Genomic DNA, 22,088 nt, shown 5'->3' on the forward strand with positions numbered 1-22,088 from the left:
ATTTTTAAATAATCTCTATACCCAAGATGGGGCTCAAACTCACAGCCCGGAGATCAAGAGTCTCATGCTCCCTTGACTGACCCAGACAGGTGCCCCAGATCTCTCTCTTTTCTCTCCTTGCTTGTTTGCCCCCACCCCCTAATGTCCCTTCAGGTTTACTAACCTTATTGAAGTTAAGGGAGGCCCTGGATAGAGGCAGTTGACAAGTCTCACATGTGAAAATTTATAAAAATAAATCTGGGGGAATGGTAATTCAATTACAAATGTTTACTAAATTCTTTTGAATTTAGTAAAATTCTGTTCTAGTCTAGCCTACAATATTGTTTAAATCGATGAGAAAATGCAACTTTTCAGACCACAACTGAACATTGTAGGAGCAGAAAACGTTTTTTTTTTTTTCTTCTTAATGTTTTAAGAAAAACCAACGTAAGACGTAACAGGGAACACACAGGACCGATCTCATATCCCACGTCTCCAGTCCATTTCTTCTACTTTCCACTGCTTTGCGTTGTCGTTAAGTTACTTCAGACTTTAAGGTCAATGGGAAAAAACAAGACAGCAGCCCTTTGCCTTTTCCTTCCCGCATATGGCTGTGGAAGAGGATAGGCTCCAGGTTGCACGATTTCGAAAACGCGTATTCAACAATTGCCCATTGGACTTTGTCTTCCCCTGGACTTGAAAAAGTGGGGAAAGTGAGGTTGGCCACTTTTATGGCCAGTTATCCTGTGGTGCTGTGGGCGTGTTTTTGCATCTCATACAATGGGTGGAGGTGAGAACCAAGGAACTGGGACCTTCGTACCGGTTAGCGTCCCTCAAAGCCCTCACTTTAAATTAGCAGGGAAAACGAAAGTCTTCTGGGGAGCGGGAATGGGCGGGTTGGGCACAAATTAACGAACAAGAACATTCCCGGGCACAGAGTTTAACAGCAGAGGGCACAATACCCACTGCCCATAGCCGGCGGCTGGCTTGAAGGAGGGGCATAAAATAAGGAACTCTGGGGCCTGTGGTTCGCCCTGTTTCCTTCGGCATGTTCGTTCCAGCACTAGAACTACAACTCCCAAAGTGCAGCGCGCGTCTGTGGGTGTGTGTCTTCTCTCTCTCTCCCCAGCCGGCCCCTCCCAGGCATCGCAGGCACCTCCCGGGATACTGCCCCCGCCCCCGCCCCGCCCTCGTACGCACGCGTCACGTTTGTTTACCCTGAAGCCCCGCCTCTCCGCCGTCCTCCAGCTCTCTCCACTTCTCCTAGGAATGCCGTCATGCTAATGATGCATATTCATGAGGCCCTCGTGGAGCTCCCGCCCTGCCCGCCGCCCGCCTTCCCGCTCCCGGCGCGTGATTAATATTCAATGAGCCCAGCTACGCGGCTGGTTCGCCCCGGCAAAGTGGGGGGAGCGGGCGGGGCCTGCGCTCCAGAGCCCGCGACCCGGGCGGGGAGGGCGTGTGTGGGGGGGCGGTGGCGGCCAGGCGGGCGGGCGCGCGGAATGGAACACCGAGACACCGACGGAATGCTCCGAATTGCCACATAATCCCCTGGAACGGCCGCGCGGAACGCCATTGGCTTCTCCCTTCTCCCCGCGCCGCCGTCTCCCACCTTCGCCTCATCGCCTCCCTCTCCTCCCGCTGCCTCCGGAGCTGGGGGGGAAGCGCGAAGCCCCACTGCAATGGAGCCCGCCGCCGCGGCTACGGCGCAGCGACTCCCAGAGACCAGCAGGGAGGACCGAGCTCCGGCTCCCGCGGCGGCGGCGGCTTTGGCGGCTCTGGCGGCAGCGGCCGGGGGCGGCCGGAGCCCGGAGCCCGCGCAGACCTCGGCAGCCCCGACCGGCGGGGCGCGGGAAGAGGCCCCCGGCGAGGCGCAGCCGGGGCCACCGCCGGGCCGGGCGGGAGGCACGGGTCGCCGGCGGCGGCGCGGCGCGCCCCAGCCCACCGCCGGCGGGGCTGCCCCGGTGCCCGGGGCCGGCAGCGGCGCCAACTCCCTCCTGCTGAGGAGAGGGCGGCTGAAGAGGAATCTGTCCGCGGCCGCCGCCGCCTCGTCGTCCTCCTCGTCGTCGGCGTCGGCTGCCGCTGCCGCCTCGCACTGCCCCGGCGCCGCCGGCCTCTCTGCCTCCTGTTCGGCCTCGGCGTCCCTGTGCACCCGGAGCCTGGACAGGAAGACGCTGCTCCTGAAGCACCGGCAGATGCTGCAGCTGCAGCCGTCGGACCGGGACTGGGTGAGGCACCAGCTCCAGCGGGGCTGCGTGCATGTCTTCGACCGCCACCTGGCCTCGACCTACCTGCGCCCGGTGCTCTGCACGCTGGACACCACGGCCGGCGAGGTGGCCGCCCGCCTGCTGCAGGTGGGCCACAAAGGCGGCGGCGTGGTGAAGGTGCTAGGCAAGGGGCCCGGACCCGCGGCCGGCGCGGAGCGGCTCCCTGACGTCGGCCCCCGGCTCGCGCCTGCCGAACCCCGGGACTTTGGGCCGCCGCCGGGGAGGAGCGGGCTGGCTGCCGTCGGGGGCCCGCCGCGCGCGCCTCCCGCGGACTTGCAGCTGCGGGGCGGCCCGGGCGGGTGGGCACGCCGTTCCTCCCGCGCCAGCCCCGCGCCGTCTGACTCCAGCCCGGGGGAGCCGGGCGCCCCGCAGTCCCTGGACGGTGCAGCCGCGGGCCCGACCTCCGACACGGAGAGCTTCAGCCTGAGCCCCAGCGCCGAGAGCGTGTCCGGCCGGCTGGACCCCTACAGCAGCGGCAGCGGCTCGTCGTCGTCGTCCGAGGAGCTCGAGGCTGATCCGGCCCCGTCGGGGGCTCCGGGCCAGCCCCGCCTGCCCGGCCGCTCTGCGCCTTCCCGGCCCGGAGCGGGCGGCCGGCCGCCTTCCCCGACGGCCTCTCCGCCTCCGCTGCAGCCGAAAGCGCCGAGGGCGGCCGATGGCCCGGGAGGGGCCGCCCGGGACCGGCCGAGGGAGGAAAAGGCGGCTGCAGCCTCCGCCCTCGGCCGCCCCCAGTCGACCCCGGGTGGGAACGGGGCGGCCCCGGAGAAAGCGCCTCCGCCGCCCACCCTGTACGTGCAGCTCCACGGAGAGACCACCCGGCGCCTGGAGGCGGACGAGAAGCCATTGCAGATCCAAAATGACTACCTCTTCCAACTGGGATTTGGGGAGTTGTGGAGGGTGCAGGAGGAAGGCATGGACTCGGAGATTGGCTGCCTCATCCGCTTCTATGCAGGTAAGGGAATCACCTGTATTTTGACGTGCGGGCTGTAAACACTTCCAGATCCCGAGGAGTTGAGTGCCAACCAGGAGTAAACGCGGGTCCTCGGCAGTCTTTGTTGCTTCTTTACAGCTTTCACGGACCATCTGTGTAGTAGTACATCGAGCAGTTTTAATACCCGAGACTTGCCGTCAGTCTTGAGTGCTCAGAGGTTGGGAAGCGATGTGGAAAAGGTGGCACAGCCACCAGGAAGTACAGGTGGCAGGTACTTCTGAGAACGGCGATAGGACTTCATGTTAACAGGGAGGGCACTTCCTTCAGGCCTCCCCTCCTGGGCACGTTGGGTTGGAGGCGGTTTGGGATTGCAGGTAAACGGTCTCGTGCACACAATACTGACGGGGGGGGGGGGGGGGGGGACATGAGCAACAGAAATGCTCTAGGTCACTCTTTGTGCAGTTGTCCCCGTTTGCCATTCTCGCCTGACTCCCAGGAGCTCCTTTCTCGTCATCCGGTTCAGCTGTCATGCTGTCATGCATATTTGCCCACTTAGTCCTCGCTGGCAGATAGGACCCCTGTTCGTGAGACTTTTTCCCCAGAGCTTTTTTTTGCTTTATTTCGGTTTCACCTGCAAGTTTGATTCTCCCATCAAAAGTGATGTGTCATTTCTTTTTCTCATTTCTGACTTATAGCCTTTCTAGCTAGATCTGACCATGACTGTGTGACTGGCCGCAGGGATCACAATAATATTTGAAGTGGTTACCATATCTTGAGATGTGATCTAAAATCTTCCTCATTCATTCTTTTTCTTTCCTTTTTTTTTTTTTTTTTTTCAGTTCCAGCTTAAAACTTTTTTACTTTTCTCTTTTTTTTTTTTTCCAGCTTTTGGAGATACGACTGACATGTTAGATCTAATTCTTACTAGGGGTGACTAATGTTTCTCTTTTGATTAAAGACTTGGCAGATACCAAATTAGGGAGCTATACATCCTGGGTGTTATATTTGAGGTTTATATTTGTTTGCATCTTTGCATGTTTCCTTTCCTTTCCTTTCCAATTATGTTCTTAGTGATGAGAAATTTTATTTAAAATAAAGTTAGCATAATAAAATTGGAAGACTTAACTCTTCCCCAGCTTTACAATTCTATTGTATAGGTGCTGGTGGAAAAGTAATCCTATTTGTAGCTTGATTAATCTGTTGCCATTCTTTCTAATTTAATGTTTTTTTGGTCCAACTGGTGTCTTAGTGGCAGTTGAGTCAATGAATAAATCTTTACTCCCACACTGAAATATGCAAGACCAGGAGCATTCCGGGTGAGGTGTCTTTTTAAGTTTCACTGAAGTTTGAATATAACTCAAGTGGATTTCTGATGGATTTTTATCTTCTAAAGAAAACCATATCATGATATTATAGCATTTGTGGCATCTGAAGATAACATCTCAACTGAAAGACATGGCTTTAAAAGTTTATGGCCTAGAAAATCAGTGATTTTTTTTTTTTTTAATGTAGGAACAGCAAGTGCATCCTTATCTCCTGGAGCTCATGTGTTTTGTAAAATACTCTTATTTTACAAAAGCATTAAATGGTAATCACACTTGGAATGAGAATACTAACATGAGAATGATAAATGCCCTTATCACCAAACCAATTACGTGGAATGAAATACTTAGAGAGGAAGGGATATGTAGAATAAACAGTATTGAACATTTTATACATAAAAAGCTCTGCGTCTCTTGTCCTTGTGTTGATCATGATAAATGTCTATGGGAAAGGTTTTGGGTGTCCTAGTCATGAAATTTAAAATCTTTGATTCCCTTAATTACCTCTTCAAGTGTGTCTAAAATATTCTAAGTGACTGATATACAGTGGTTTTTGTTTTTTTTAAGCTTATCTAAAAGTGACACATTTTCTTTCTGGTTAAGTCAAATTTCTGGTGTGGGCATTTTGATCTTTTTTGTTTATGAAAAGCAGCAGTTGTTTCTTAACTTGCTTCATTTCTGTGTGCACAACATAAATACATACATATTTCTGTGTATGTGCTTGTCAAAATGGCTAATAAAATGGGGGCGTCACACGCGGTATCCAACCTGTCCTTGAATATGAAGCCAGTGTACAGGTGTCCCAGAAGCAAGATGCTTGTTATAGAGGTGTCTGGTTGTTTGTTTTTTACACAGAGTTGAGCCTATTTTGAATCCAAGGTAATACATAAAATGTCTCTGTTGATATGCATTTGCCACAGAACTAAATTGCGCTGATGGTACTTGAACTTTTGCAAGGAAGCTTAGTTATTGATGAACAAAAGGGCCTTGTAATAAGGTGGTCTTACTTATTATGGGAACACCGTCAGGACTTCACAGGCAAATGAGGGTTTGTGCCTCGCTGGAGGAGATTCCTAGAAATTACCCTGGCAGTCGAATGAATGTAGTAGGACACCCAACAAGAACGTGTTACATTTTGGTAGTATTTCTTATTCTTAGGAAAAAGAGAATTAAAGTTTATTTTAGATAAAGGTGTCGCATGCCACATTTGTTTTTATAATTCTAGGTATGACTTTTAAATTTCTTGCTGTGTGTCTTTTTGTTTAGGTGTGTAGTTGGAGTTAAGGATAGATTAGGAAGTTGCCTTTGAAGCATTTTGAATACTTTCCTGTATTTAAATTGAACTCATTATCTGCTTTCTAGTTATCTAGTTAGCTACTTTTTTTTTTTGAGAAGTTCTTGTTCAACCGAGAACTTTCATTCTTTTGAAGGTCACCTTTCAATGGGATTTTAGTATTTATAACTTGACTCAAGTTATTCTTAAAAGTCTTTGAAAGGCATTCGCAGTTGCTTTGAATATTTAATACTTATTTGGGTAAAGTAAAATGGAAGTCTTTAATGAGGTATAAGGTGTTGGACGAAAGGTGCTATCTAATTACAGAGTTGTTAATGAAAACTTAGTTTGAAAATTGTATCTTTCAAGCATTCTTTAAGCTGCTGATTTAAAATATGACAAAATTTAAGTGGCTGTATATGAAGTTACTGGTCTTAAGTATTTTAAGTATGTTAACATTTAATTTCCTCTTAAAGTTAACTATCTTAAATTTTCCTTGGAAGACAGTAATTTTAGGTTAAAAAGTTTAAAAATTTATGTGGCTTGACGTAAGTTATGGACTTCAAAACATCAATGAGCTTTGTGTTTTGGACTCCCCAGGGAGTCTGAGTGATTGGCCAAGGGCAGTGTTAAACTATATATATTTTTGACTCTGTTCTGCCACCTTTTAGATTTAGTGGTTTAGCTATTTCAGTTCCAATTGTAATAGTGGGAAAGGGTGTTGGCAGAATGGAGAGCACACCCACTGTGCCTAGTGAAATCTTGGACAAGATGTTTTTATGGGACTTTTGGGATTGCTCAGGAGAACAATCTCCTAACCCCTCATATTTCTTCTCTTTTTCTCTTTTGGGAATGATCAAACCTTACATGGTTTCCTGCATGGAAACTGAGACGGGGTGGTTCAGCATTAAGCTGTAATATTGACCAGCAGGCTCTTATTACTATAATTACAGCAGTATTGAGTAACGTGCTATGAACATGTGACACCAATGTGTGCTTGAACAGTCCTTTCAATTTTAAGAACAAAGGGTTTAACTTTAATTTTGTTGTTTTAGATTTACATTTTATATTTGTTGTTTTTGGTATAAACTGCATGCTATCTTTTCCTTCGTACCTGTGGTTTGAGAACATCTATTAATATGTTGGGTTTTGTCATCTTCACAAATTTTAAAGGGCTTTCACATAAATTATCTTATTTGTCCTTTCAAAAACATTATTAGGGAGGAGTCGATGTCAGTCCTCTTTTCAGAGAGAGAAACGTGCACAGAGAGGTTTGCCTCTTGCTTGTGGTTTTTCAGTCCTTGGCAGAGCTGAGTATATAGAGAGCTGGGCTATTCTGTTTTGCAATTCATATCACTTTCCATGAATCGATGCTGAATTTCATTTACACTTGAATTTTTCAGTTGGTTAGAAGCATGCAGAAAATATGCTATTTTTGTTGGTAATGAGGTGATATTATCTTCTAGTCCAAAGTGGTATTCCTTATGAAATATTGATGGTCTTATTTTTTTATCATGCTGCCTTTGAACACCCAGAGTACCAAGACTGGCAAATTAATACGCAATACAGAAAGAGTACTATACTAAAGTGTTGTCAGTATTCTGGTTGCAAACAATGATACTTGCATTTAAGTTGCTAGGAAATGAAGTTTACTTAATGACTTTATTTTTTTTTTATCTGACCATGCCTTATTTGTTAAACAGTAAATCTTCATTGGGTCTAGAAAATTAATACTTCATCTGAAAAGTGGATAACTTTTCAGGGTGGAGGTGTGACAATTCAGTTCCTTTAAAACATAGCCTTACTTGTAAAGTATTGAAAATATACATCATAAAAGGTTTGCTTAAGTCTTTTTAGAATAGAATTACTGGTACTTTAGTGATAGTGCTTTTCTGGTGTTACTATGCTATTGTTATGATTATTTTTATCATTCATACATTATACAGAGCTAGAGAGTAAGCTCTTCTCCCTGAATTTCATTGTTGCTTCTGAAACTTCTAAAATGTGTGTCTTTTGTGCTGGGTGAAATAATGCAGGGAGAGGAGATGTGTGTAAGTTAGTTTGTAAGGTTTCCGGGTTAAAAGTTGTATCTTTTTGTTGCTATAAGATTGTTAAATCAACCACCTTAAATGATTGGTTACCTCAAGGTCATTATTTTTTAAAGTGTAAAGTGTTTTGGTTTCTTGCTCTTTTTTTTTTTTTTTTTTTTAAGAGTCCTGCATTTGATTTATTGGTAACATAACAGTCATTGACATTCTTTATGATCCAAGCCTGGTGTAATACTTGGCATTTTAGTTTAAACATTTGTTGAATTGAATTTGTGGAATTTTGTTAAGCAGCTGGTGGTGCATGCCCTGATTCTTCAGCCTTCCATCCTGTTTGGGTCCCCAGGGATGCGTTAAACACACATACACGCGGAGGCATTTCTCCCATGGCAGCAGATTTTAGATGTGCCACATACTATTAATATCTTCTCTTTCACGTGAGTGAAGCTCTGTGTGGATTTTAAGAGAGCAGTTCTCTCTCCCAAGTTTTCTTAGAGTTAACAGGTGTTTTTTTCCCCCCTTCTTTTCAAAGGCATCTCTTACCTCAACTTTGAGATGAACTTAATGAGACATCTGTCAAATGAGGCATCTTAGATTTAATGATTTTGTTACGTGCCAAGGTTGAACACAATTCAGTTTATCTGGACAGGAGACGGGTTTAATTGTTGTACTGTGAAAGTCAGGAGATCTTGAAGCCGCTCAGGAGAAAAGCTTTTTCCTTTAAAAAAGATGCCTGACATTTTGAAAAAGAGAAGTTACCAAAATGTCTGGGAAAATGAAGCCTTTAAAAAAAAAAAAAAAAAAAAAGAATCCCACCTTCTAAAACCCACTCCACCTCTTTAATCCCAGGCATCTGGTGCAGCCCTGGTAATGAGGGCCTTTGAATCTGGCCTCCTGTCCCTGTGCTTCTGGGGCAAACCCTTTTCTATACTTACCTTTGGTTTTCTAAAGATAGTATAATTAAAACAAAAAATTTGACCATGTGGATTCTTTAGACATATTAGGTATTTACAACCTAAGTCTGTGGTGACTGGTTGTGTTTTGATTTGTATGAGACTTCAACTCTAGGCTTTGGGAAATTTTGATAAATTTGAAGCTCAGAGATCTGGAAAGAATAGATTTTAGTGATATTTGGATTCAAAAACGTTAGGATATTTGGCTAACTATGAAATAGCAACTCCTCTAGGTTGAGTGATACCGTACTTTAGAATCCAACATGATGACCGTTATGGGATTACTGAAGTGTTATTACACTTTGATTTGGAGGTAGAATGGTTTTGTTGTATACCTCGTGTGTAACATACGCCTGGTGTACCTTTTAGTATGTTTAATGAAACAAAGCATAACCTTCCAAGAAAGCCAGGTTCTTGCTGAAACAGTTGTTTCCCTGTTGTACTTTTACATTTGAGATTGCCTTAATACATTGTAAAATGTGTTTAAAGATAAAGTATCTTGTTCGGGTACAAGTCCGGGAGCTTCTGAGTTTGGAGACTCGAGGTGCTATTAGAAAAGGAGTGGAAAAGTCTATTTGTAGGTTGTACACATTTTGTAAGTTTGTAAATATCAGTATTTTGGCAAAAAAACCCAAAAATTCAGAACTTTTGGCATATACTTTCCCAAATGAAATTAGTGTCATTTCCAGTTATATGAAAGCATTCAGTTGAAGACTGAGCACGATTTGAAATAATTTTGCTTTAGGCCATTTAAATAAGGAGTGAAAAGTCTTTTAGAACTTTGAGGTTTGAGATGATTTGAATTGGTTGATTTTTCTTTTTAGCTTTGTTTTTTTTCCCCTGCATTCTTTTCAAGCAGGAAGAGTTTTGTATTTTTTGCTATTCCTACCGACTCATACATTTGGTAAAAAATTAGAGAATGAATCTTTTCATATACCCTCCGTTAACAACATGTTAGACTATTTGGGCTTTCTTTTCAAATATGAGGCATGTTTTTGAATATAGTGATAGTATGATCTGTACTTGTTTTCATTGCCTATTCAAGAATTACTTTGATTTTTACAGTCCGTTCACTCCTGACACGTAGTCCAAAGAATGAAATTTTATGCACAGAACCAATTTGGTTTTTTATTTTGTCAATGATGAGAAATATATTCCTTAGGAGTTCTGTCTTTTTCCCATTCATCTATCTTGAGAGCTTGTATGGTGGTGTCTTCGTCCTGAATGGGTGCTACATTATGGTTCTTGAGTTTGGCTGATGTGTCCTGGGGTCGGGTGAAAGTATCCTTGTTTGTTTGTTTTTCAAAAATAACTTTTGGGAAAAAATTATATGGTTTTATCTCCCACTCTGAGAAAAGAAGGTGTATAGTTTAAGGAAATTAGTCTGAAAGTTGGTCTGGCTTTGTGTATTCATTTTATTAACCTATCCTGGGTGTTGCTTTCCTGATGATGAGGTTGGGTGGACTAAGCGTAAGATCCTTTTCAACTCTTAACATACTGGGGCTCCATTCGAGAACCTTTTCTTCCCATTAGGAAGGCTAAAAGTTGTAGTTGTTTTGTTTTATAAGACCTGCCCATGGGCTTAAAAGAGTCAAATCTCCTGCATTTTGTCAGGGAGAAAGGAATCAACTTGGACCTCATGTACGCAAGATAGCCTGAGGTTGACAGCCAAAGTAGACCACCTTTTTGGTATAGATTCGGACAAATGACAGCATAGGTAATGTTTGGTTCATTCTCTCTCCCCGTCAGCCTTACCTCCCAACCTAGACCTCAGCATGCTGGAGATGATTTAAAGAAATGCATCCTGGGGCGCCTGGGTGGCGCAGTCGGTTAAGCGTCCGACTTCAGCCAGGTCACGATCTCGCGGTCCGTGAGTTCGAGCCCCGCGTCAGGCTCTGGGCTGATGGCTCAGAGCCTGGAGCCTGTTTCCGATTCTGTGTCTCCCTCTCTCTCTGCCCCTCCCCCGTTCATGCTCTGTCTCTCTCTGTCCCAAAAATAAATAAAAACGTTGAAAAAAAAAAAAAAAAAAAAGCATCCTTTTAAAAGTTAGAGCTGTTGTTGTTGTTTTTTAATGTTTTATTTTTGAGAGAGAGAGAGAGACAGAGACAGAGCACGAGTTGGGGAGGGGCAGAGGCAGACACAGACTCCGAAGCAGGCTCCATCCAGGCTCCAAGCTGTCAGCGCCCAGCACCCACAGATGGAGAGCTCATGACCTAAGCTGAAGTTGGATGCTTAAGTGACTGAGCCACTCAGGCACCCCTAGAGTTTTTTCTTAAGTTGACATATAAAGCAATAATAATGATAATTCAGTTTATCAAGTTTACTGTAATGATAACTCTGTATTTGAGGTATTCAGATGTATAAAACTTACTGGATTGTTAGCTTTAATTTTTGCTGAGGTGTGTGCCTGTCTTCTTGTGCCTAGAGTCTCAGGAGAAAAAGCACTTAAAGAAAATGGAATTTTTGTGTTGTTATTTTGATTAGATGATAGACTTTAGGATCCCACAGAGATCCTAAACAAGTCCGTAGAGGTTAAGTGTCTGGTCCAAGATCACTGATCAAGTAAGTCATTCTCAGAATTAGGAATAGCACTCATGATTTGGATTATCTGTCCATTGTTCTTTTTCTCACCGCACTGCCTGCTTACGAATTTATGATCTTTGGATCCTCCTTATATTTAGTATTCAAAATGAAAGTTAAGAAAAATGGAGTGTTTCTGGTTTCATTTCATTGCCATCAGTGCTTTTGAGAGGTTGCCCATCACTTTGACAGACATAAGGGTGGGGGGCTTTTAATGGAGCTGTTGGATATCTTAATTGCATAGAGGGAAATTAGAATGTTACCCTTTGTGGGATTTAATGATAGAACTTTAAAGTTGACAGATGGTTGGCTGAGAGGACTTCCAGTACTAGAAAATCAGAAAACCAATGGTGATTTGCCTAGTACTTTGAAATTGAAATTGTTAGAATGGAACTGTAAAAAGAAATCATTGACTTTTTAAAAATATTTGGGAAAAATTTTAAAAAGAGATTTTGAAGAAAAATTCTCATGTAAATATGTTCATTGGAAAGATTCAGTGTTTGTTATATTCTTTATTTCAACAAAAATTTTAAAGATGTCTTCTCACAATGAAAAGAGCATAGCTTATTCAGGTACACATACTCAGTTCTACTTTTGTCTCATATAAAAAAAAAAAAAACAACTGACTTCAGTAATCTTTGGGCTTTTGTCGTTTGTTGGTTTTGGAAGACTTTATCATGAAATCTCCTGTTTTGAATATCTCCTTTCTCTCCCTAAAAGAGGGGGAGAGGGAGAAGAACAGAGAAAGAAATTCCTGCTCCTGTTAGCAAAAAGACAGTTTGTGAATATTTTTAGGGGTATGAGAAAGATTTCCTTCTATATTAGGCTCTATTTTAATTTAAGCATTTACCTTAAGCAAAAGTTTTAGCTTTCCTTATAGGGAAGTTAATCTACTGAGTCAATTAATTCCTCAAAGATGACTGTTCATTTTTAATATGAGGAAGGGAACTTTTTAAGGTGCAGAAGTACAAAAGGGTAAAAATACATTGCATCTGACATGTAGAATATGTACTCCAGATGCTGAAACAGAGGAGAAATTTCTCTTGATGGTCTCTTGGAGACGTGGTATGGCCGGGGGCAGCTGACATTCAGTTTTATGTAATAACGATCTCTCCTTATGGGAGGAAGTAAATTCTGTGATTGAAGGACACTCATTCTCTCATACATGCCCCACACATGCGTTCTGCATTGAATGTTGAGGCAGGATGTTCATGGGAGGTGGTAGTCATATTTACCGACGGGAGGGAGGGGTAGGTGGGTGGGGTAAATACACTTGGGAGAAAAAAATCTTGATTTGAAAAAATTTGCCATTCTTAATTATGTGGATCATTTTTTTCACATCTTAATTGTAACGTATTTATGTTGTGAATGGCTTATTTATATCCCTTTGCTCACTTTTTGTTTGATATTTGCCTTTTTCCTACTGGTCTATAGGTTGGTTTTGGGGGGTATATTTAGGGAAACTAGCTTTATTTTGTAAGTCACTAATATTTTCTTTATCCGTTACACTTTTATGTCAGTCTTTTCCTCTAGATATTCAGGGTTCTGTGTCATGCTTAAAAAGACTCCCTATCCTAGGATTAAAACATGAAACTTCCTGTATTTTCCTGTGGTATCTTACAGTTCTATTTTCTCTGCTGAAAATTTTAATCTGTTTAAGAAAGATAGGAAGTAGGGAAGAAATTGTGTCAATACTTTTTATTGAATAGTTGAGTTATTTCTTCACTGATTTAAATGCCACTTTTCCTCAGTTTGTCTTTTAACTGAGATTAGAATCTATGATATAGGACAGTTTAGGTTTAGAAGCTATTTTGAATTTGTTGAAGAAAATAGGGAGAAAGAGAAGGACGCTTATCTGATTTCCACTACATTTCTTTTTTACTCCCTAATTTCCCAGTAGCAGATTGTGACCATTACTTCCAGGACTCATGTGCTTCTGGAATATGGATCTGTCAGGATTCCCTTTTCCTGTGGATACTTTGTCATCCTGAAGTAGCTGGGATGGGAGTGGGGTCAGCTGGAATATAAAATGCTGATGTATAGACACATGTATAGATACACATGTATATATGTGTGTCTGCAAATGTGTAAGTATTTGTATAATATACATTATATATATTGCAATATACACATTGCATTAGGGAGCATTCAGCTGCTTATTTATGCTGAAGAGATTCCTTTTTTTTTTTTCTTTTTTCCTTCTGAAGAATTTCTGGGGACTACTCTGAAGGTCACTGTGGAGCACATAGGATTTATCTTTTGAATATAGAAAAAGGAAGACTAGCATGTTTATCAAAATCAGTAACAGCTCTGCCAGTGGTGCTTTGAGGTTTTCCTGAGTTGGACTGAGAAGGGGTTTCTGTCAGTGGCCATGAATTGAGATGACAAGGACATAATGTCAAATAACTCTGAGCTGAAAATGTTGTAATGGGACCAGTGTCCTAATGGCAGTCCTGGCACGTTAGTGCTATAGGTAAATGAAGTCCCTGGAAAGATGAAATAGTTTTAGTGGGTCCTAAATGTCAAACCTAGACAAGTCAAGTTGGCACATCTACCACCTGAGCAGGCTCTCATGCTCTAGTGACCAGTTCTTAGTCATCGGACCACAAGACAAAAATTGGACTACCGTTGCATTTCGTGGCCTTATCAGACCCTCTTTGTTGGAGAGCTGAGATTCTTCTCTGTAGGCTTTTAGCTGTATTACCCAAGTTCAAAGTTGTCTTAGCTGGAGTGGATTCCGGACTTGAATCCATGAATATTTAAGGAGAAAATCTCCAGACCCATTGCCCTAAAATACTAAATGAAATAATGATGCCGTTGCCAAACTTATTTAGGTGTTTACAAGTAACATTTCTTCCACAATGACAAACCAGATGGCATTTTTTTTTTTTAATTTGAAGAAACAAGTGCAAAGAATTAAGCTTCCTCAGCATAATTGTATCCTACTATATATAATGTTCACAAAATTGAGTAATATTTTGTTATTTAGGAAACGTTTATATCCTTACTACATACTAGGCAGTGTTTTAAGTCTTTTGTATATATTAGCTAATTTAATTATCATAACAACCCTACGAGCTAGACCGTGTTATTACTTCGGTATTACAGATAGAGGAACTGAGTCCCAGAGCTGTTTAGTAACTTGTCTGGATTTGTACAGTGAGTATAGCACAGGCAGTATTCAAGTCCAGGCATCTGACCCCGGAATCAACTCCTTAGTACCCACCTTGTTTTGCTGAATGTGGAGAACTTGTCCCTGATAACCTTCTGGGGCCAGCTTGAGCATATCATTGTTTAGGAAGCGCGGATTTTGAAATAGTTAAGACTGGACTTGAGTTCTGCATCTGCTGCTGCCCCTAGGGCTCCATTGGCTTCTTTCCTTCTCTGTTGAAAGAGGCAATACCTTCGTGTCCCATGAAGTTGTTGAGCAGATCAACTGAAATCTGTGGAAGTGCCTGGCACAGCGGTACCGGCTGTTATGAACCGAGCCCTAGTCTTGGGTTTGGGCGGGAGGAGTGCTGACTGGGGACTAGCCACCTGGGTTTGGCTGTGGGCTTCTTTACTTGATGGGAAACCTGTAATGAGCCCCTTAACCTCCTCAAGCCTCCTTAGAGAAAGAGGAGGAGAAAAGTGATAAAATAACTCAGTCTCAGAGAACTTTGTGAGGTTCAGATTTGGTGATACATGTGGAGGTGCTTTGTAAACTGTGATAAGCTACACAAATATAGTGTGGTTCTATTTTTAGCAATGGTGAATTGCCACAAACGTTAATTAGACTTAATTAGGGCCCATTAAGGAAGATGGGGGACCCTGGTGCTCAGTGACAGTGGCAGACCATACACTTTTCACCCGTCCATCCGTCCATCCACCCATCCAGTAATTATCTACCAGGTCAGAGGTGCTTTGGAATCAAAGATGACTGATTTGAATTTTCTAGAATCCCTTGACATGCTTTCCATCTTGAGAGGATGTTTCTGGAAACGGCAAGCCCGCCAGCATTTCCACACAAAGGTGAAAAGCGTTCTGGTGGAGGCAGTGTTCCCAGATGACTGTCGTAGCAGTGAACGAGGAAGGCTCCTGACTCCACTGTGTGAGGCCCCAGAGGGCTCTTGAGCCAAGTCTTGAAGGACCCGAAGGACTAGGCTGTTGTCTTAATTCTGGGATCCTGAATTGTTTGAGGAGCAGCCATAAATTACTAGTTCAAAGTCCAGTCAGACTGAGTTTATCCTCTAAGATTTACTAAGTACCTTTCCATCTAGGCATCTGGGCCTTTTTATCCACTTGAATTATTTGGGCTCCATTTGGTATCAGAGTTTGTGAGGATATAAATTCTGGGTTAAGCAAATACGAATTTTGCTTTTCTGAAAAGGAAATGCAAATGTGCACATACTTGATGTTGCCCTGAAGCTTGGTGCAGGGGTCCTGCAGTACATTTGAAAGACATTCTCTTATTTCTTATTTTAAGGCCTGTGAGGGTTTTGCTTTCCTCAGATTTATTGGAATTATGGGAAATGTGATTATCTTTTGGAGTCGGTTTTTTCTTTTTAATTTTTATTCTTTAACATTTATTTATTTATTTATTTATTTATTTATTTATTTATTTATTTATTTATTTATTTATTTAACTAGGTCCCACACCCAACGTGAGGCTTGAACTCACGACCCTGAGATTAAGAATCGCATGTTCTACCAACTGAGCCAGCCAGGTGCCCCCGGAGGCAGTTACTTTCTTTTACTTTAGTGATACATAGTAGACTGCATTAATGTAAAATTTGGACGATGATGAGTTGGTCATAATCTGAGAATGTTATTTTTCACTGTGCTCAGTCTCCACTGATGAAGGAACTTTTTAAAAGACTTCTTGTGTGGACTAGGATGAAACACAGTTCTGAAGTGTTCATGTAAGCAAAAGCAACATATTAGCTCTTGAATCCATGGCTAGAAAGCTTGTACTATGCATATGGCAAGTTAAGTCTTTACTAACGGCCCGTTATAAATTTTGTTTTAAATAGAAGGGAAATAAATGTCTCTGTGGAATATTGTCTCGTGTAGTAATGTGAATGGCATCACTGGAAAAAAGGTCTTCAGTTGCTTTTTGGTTTTGTTTTTATTTTCATTGAAAAAAATTTTTTTTTAAATGTTTTATTTATTTTTGAGACAGAGAGAGACAGAGCGTGAGCAGGGGAGGCAGAGGGAGAGACACACACAGAATCCGAAGCAGGCTCCAGCCTCTGAGCTGTCAGCACAGAGCCTGATGTGGGGTTCCAGCTCACAGACCGTGAGATCATGACCTGAGCTGAAGTCGGACGCTTAACCGACAGAGCCACCCAGGCGCACCTGTTTTGTTTTTAAATTATGATGAAGACCGTGGTAAAAAAAAAAAAAAAAAAGTTATTCAGATCCTGTCTAAAATAAATCATGTTTCTAATTCAAATGAAAATACTAATTCATACTCATCAACATCGAGGTTAATCACCTGCCAATGTGTATTTTCCACTGTCATTAGCACCTTTTTGCCCTCTGTGACACAGGTTTACAGAGACTTCAGTTACCTCTTTGGAGTAATATCAACACCTGACAAGCTGATTTTATGGGGGATATTAACAGAACCATTATGTTATCATCAGTGTAATCAGAAGGAGAATAGTTACTGGTCCTCGTGATTATAAAGCAGGTGCTCAAAATCCCTTGCTCTGTAACCAAAGCAGTAAGAGGGACTTAGTGTTTTTAACCACAGTCTGACTGGTATTGTCTTATTAATACATGGTGACAAAAGTTCTGTAAACAGATTATGTTGGAACTTCAGAGGATAATGTCATTCTGAAGATACCACGTAGAAGTCCATTTCCAGAAGTAGGGTTTGTCTTGTAGTTAGTACAGTCAGAATGCTTGTTTTCTACCCTGAACTGGTGTGCAGCTTCTAATAGAGAATTGGGACCTGTCATTGCTTCCTGCTTTTGGAGATATGTGTAAGGTCTCCCACCTCCACCCCTTCCCCACAACTGAGCAACAAAACAAAAATGATTGCTAGCCTTCCTGGTTCTAAGAAACTGACAGATTAATGCCAGTCGCCTCAACCTTCAAATAATGCTGGTGGATAAAGGAAAGTAGTGTTGTTCATTTGTCTTTAAGGTACTCTCATAAGCACAACTATGCGTACCCCTTTGTACAGTATCTTTATACTTGTAGAAACATTTGTGATATTGGAGTAGACTTAACCAGAGGTGTCTGTGAATAGTTACTGAGTCAGAATCTAGTGAATGTGATAATTGAAGAAAGCCCTGCTAGTCTATAGCTTTGCCAGACTTCACGGGTCTAAACTGGGTGACAACTGCATGGATATCTGAGGGGGGAGGGCATAGAATTGGAGCATTGGAAGGGACCCCGGCATCTAGTCCAGTTTCTTACCTAGTCTGGAAATCTGTACTTTCCTGATTGGTGGTCATCTGGCCTGTGCTTGTGGACTGCCTACTAGGTACTTTATTCCAGGATCATGTTGAGTGAAGCTTTGCTCCTCGAGCTGTGACCTATGGACTAGCATCATCAGCATCTCCCAGGAGTGTGTTACAAATGCAGAATCTTAGGCCCCACCTCAGACCTCGAAGGAGTGCTAGCATTGGGTGGCTCGGTTGGTTGAGTGTCTGACTCTTGATTTCAGCTCAGGTCGTGATCCCAGGGTCGTGGGTTTGAGCCCGGTGTCGGGCTCTCTGCTGAGCGGGGAGCCTCTGCTTGGGATTCTCTGTTTCTCACTGCTGCCTCTTCCTCCCCTTCCCCCGCCTTCTTCCCCACTCCCCTCTCTAAAAAAAGAAAAAAAAAGTGCTGGCATTGGATGAATTGGGAGTGGGAGAGATTAGTATTGCAGGAAGGAAATCATTGGGAGCTTGTGTGGTTTAGAGAGATACTGAGAGCAGCAGAGGGAGAAAAGGAGTCGTGTGAAGATGTTATCCTCAGACTCAGTGGCTAATTGGCTGTTTCGGTGAAAGAAGCTCAAAGATGTCACGTGTGCAGTTTGATGCGAGAATTGTGTCAATTCATGACAGTTCATATCACTAGTTCAGTAAGGCTGAAGGACCACGTGCTAGACTTAGGGGTTGGTGATGTGAGAAAGAACGAAGGTGTGTCTTCTGTTAATATTTACAAATATTTACCAGATGAGGACTGATTTTGCAGAGGATGAGTTTGAAATGGTAGTACATGTGAAAGTGACTAAAGCCATCATTTAGCTGATTGAAGCACCAGGCTCACCACCCAGCTCCCCGAGTTCAGTGGAACTTTTTTGGTTTCTGCTGCTTACAGCATGTGCAGTAATTTTCAGGAAGGTGATATAAACATTATTTATTTACTTGGTTTTCTTATAACTCTTTTTTTTTTTTTTTTTTCACATTCAATCAAAATAAATGCTAGTGCTGGCTGTGGCTGTGGGCAAAAGTGAACAGGTCTAAAAAGAATGTTTATATTAAATTTATGAAGCTCTCAGGATGAATGCCTTTTGAATGTAAGACTTTCCTATATGGGGTGTGTGTGTGTAAATTACATTAACAATTGTAATAACACTTGAAATACCTTAATGAAGACATTTACATATGGCCAAGGGAACACAGAAACCCTGTAAACAGCTCTCCCTGGAAGTGGAATGCTTTGGAAAGGCTCCATGGGAAGGATTCCTTTTGTGAGTGGGGGATGAGCATTGCATGACAAGGTGTGTCAGGAACTAAAGCATGAATTGAAAGGGCACCCTGTGCGTAGGTCCAGTAGTGAAGCGTTTGGTGATGAGGTTAAAGTGGTAGGAGGTGAGACTGAAAAGGAGGTTGGGGCCAGATGATGAACAGCCTCACATGCTAAGGATTTGACTTGATAAGCAGTGGGAGCTACTGAGCACTTTAAGGGTGTGTGTGGGTAACACAGTTAGGTTTGTATTCTAGGTCGTTAACTGGCAGCTAGCTGGAGGATGGATTGGAGAGGGAGCAACTGGAAACGTGGATCCTGCCTTAGCTGGGCCTTTCCTAAACATTTTAACGCACTGTGTGACCAGCTGGAGATCCAAAGGAAGAATGGTGTTGCCTCAAGGAGTTCAGCCTAGGAGGGGAGAAAGAAATAATTGCAATACAGAATACGTCACTTTTGAGGTTTGCACGGCGTGGTTACCAAATAGGAAACTAACCTGGTCTGCTGCAGTTGGGTGGGTGGAGAGGATTTTGAATATTGGGAAGAGTAGACTAGCAATAGGAGTGGATGGGATAGGGCATTCCTGGTAGGGCGACCAAGGGGCTCCCTGGGAGCTAGATGAGAAAGATCTGGACTAGGTCAGTGCAGACGAAGAACTGCGGAATGGGAATTGCTTGGAATGTAGAATTCTTGGGTCTTATTGAATGATTATATTTGGGGGGAGAAAGAGTAGTACAGGATTTAGTATTTATTCCAGAACTAATTTGAGTATGTCTTCCACGTCAGGAAGTGGGTCACTGTATCCCATGTCAGGGGTATAGTGTGCATAAGATGGACAGGGTTTGTGTGTCAGGATCACTTGGAGGTTTCTGGTTTGACTGTAATCCCATCACCCAACAGGCAGAACACGGGAGCAGGAATTGGCTTGGAGGAGGGGGGAGTTGGTGGATTGATTAGATCTGGATGTGTTAAACTTAAGGTGCCTGAGGACATTCAAGTATGTCTGGAGAGAGCTCAGGGAGCATCTGTTGTAGGCATTCATTGACGTGTTTGGATTGAGTGATAGTGCTCGGCAGCGGATGGGGTGAGGAGAGGGCCGAGGAAGCAACTCTGAGGAGTGCCTCTGTTAAAACCTGGGAGTGGACTATGTTGAGTCAAAGACTTCAGATGTAAAAGACACCTACTGGATAACTGTATTTATATGAGGGTCAGTTAACAGGCAAAACGAATTTTTGGTGCTAAGTGATAATAAATAGTTGTTTCCTTTCAGGGGGATATTGATGGGCAGGGGCTTGAGCCATCTGCTGTTGGTAACATTCTTTGTAGTTTTCTGAGTTTTAGTTCCTGGTGTTGAATGTACCATTATGGTTTGCATGCTTTACTAGATGTAATTTAAGCCTCAGCAGAAAGAAGGGAAGCGGTTCCAAAGGAAGAGGCTTGAACATAGTTTCTATCCTAAAGGGAAGGGACTGGGGAAGGCTAAGGATTGATGCATGAGTGGAGAGGGAAAAATAAAGTCCTGAAGGAAATAAAAGGGGTGATATCATGAACACCGATGGAAGAGTTAGCTGTGGGTGGTAGAGGGCCATCTATTTCTTTGAGTCTGGGTAAAGAATGAAGATTCATTTAAGTGAGAGTTCAGGAAGCTGGGCCTTAGTGTTCTTAATGAATTGGCAGGTAGGGTAAAAAGCCAAGTCTTGGTATTTCTTGTAATATGCACCTTACTGCACTGGGCTGGGTTGGGAGGGTGTTAGTGAGCCAGAGGTGCAGGAAATGATCACCAAACTTGGCTTTGCAAGTTTGATAGTGCTTGTATCGGGCAGGTTTGTTTGCTTTGCACAGTTTTGGTTCCCCCTGCTCCCAATCTGTAAGTGTGTGTGTGTGTGTGTGTGTGTGTGTGTGTGTGTGCGCGCGCGTGTGTTGTGGGAGAGAGGGTAAGTGTATAGATACAGTGGTCAGAAACCTTCAGAAAAGTCGGAAGTACTAAATGACAAAGCGGGGATTGTATCTTCTGTTATGTCCCCATTTCCATTCTGCTCATAAAATCACTTGTGGCGTAATAAAACTTCTGAGATAGGTTTTTTTTTTTTCCTTCCTCATCACCTATACGATTATACTTGCAGAGATGAGAGCTGGTTCTGAAGACACATTTTCCATTCCTAGATTGTCAAAGTGACTTGTGGCTTGAATCTGAACATAAAGTGAGCATGAAGACATGATAAATGATAAGATTGGATAGGTATAAACCAGATTGTATAGGGGACAATTATTAAGTAATAAATATTGTTAAGAAACCATATCAAAACTATCATTTTTCTTCTTGTTAATTGTAGCAAGCATAATTTTTGCTTGCTTTTTTTGTGTTCAGTCTTGAGCTAGATGCTGAGATTTCAAATTGTGGTTAACCAACAGTTCAGTTCTTAAGAATATAATTCTCAGATATTTACTTTAATCTGTAGGTCATCTGGTTATTTTTATATTCCAGTTGCAAAGTTGGTTTCTATAATTTTTTAATGAAGATATTGGGGTGCCTGGGTGGCTCAGTCGGTTAAGTGTCCGACTTTGGCTCAGGTTATGATTTCGTGGTTCATGAGTTCGAGTCCCGCACCAGGCTCTGTGCTGACAGCTCAGAGCCTGGAGCCTGTTTGGGATTCTGTGTCTCCTCCTCTTTCTGCCCACCCCCACCCCCCCGCCCTCATGCTTTGTCTCTTTAAAAATTCATAAACATTAAAAAAATTAATAAAAAAATAAAAATGTCCTGAGAATAGAATAGAAACTCTTGAGAGAGAATCATAATTGTTAACTCTTCATATCAAACATGGTGAATTACCAAACAGCAGTAATATTGGGAGAAAGAAGAACCATTGCTTTTGATTTGGAGAACCTGGTGGAAATGGCAGTAGAGTTGTTTTTATGGGTTTTTTTGTTGGTTTTTTATTTGCTTGGGAATTTTCTATTTTGGGGGTTGGCAGTTGTATATTTATATTCAAAATTCACTGATCATTGTAATAGAAACTTTTTATGGGATACTTTTTTTTTTCTCAGTCAATTCAAACAGTTGCAAAGTGCTTGCTTC

The 22,088-nt window shown here is 42.8% G+C and overlaps 1 protein-coding gene across 1 annotated transcript in view; it reads left to right on the plus strand.

Annotated features, from left to right (window-relative positions):
* The first annotated feature begins 1,516 nt into the window (after positions 1 to 1,516).
* PHLPP1 (PH domain and leucine rich repeat protein phosphatase 1) overlaps positions 1,517 to 22,088 on the plus strand; it is a 214,642-nt gene continuing 194,070 nt past the window's right edge. Inside the window, exon 1 of the mRNA XM_086683168.1 lies at positions 1,517 to 3,195. Within this exon, the coding sequence (XP_086539294.1) occupies positions 1,662 to 3,195 (1,534 nt within the window). The 5' untranslated portion in view covers positions 1,517 to 1,661. The remainder of the gene's footprint in view (positions 3,196 to 22,088) is intronic.

The sequence above is a fragment of the Puma concolor genome, chromosome D3, assembly GCF_028749965.1.
Source record: "Puma concolor isolate L17-30 chromosome D3, mPumCon1.1.hap2, whole genome shotgun sequence".
Taxonomy (NCBI): domain Eukaryota; kingdom Metazoa; phylum Chordata; class Mammalia; order Carnivora; family Felidae; genus Puma; species Puma concolor.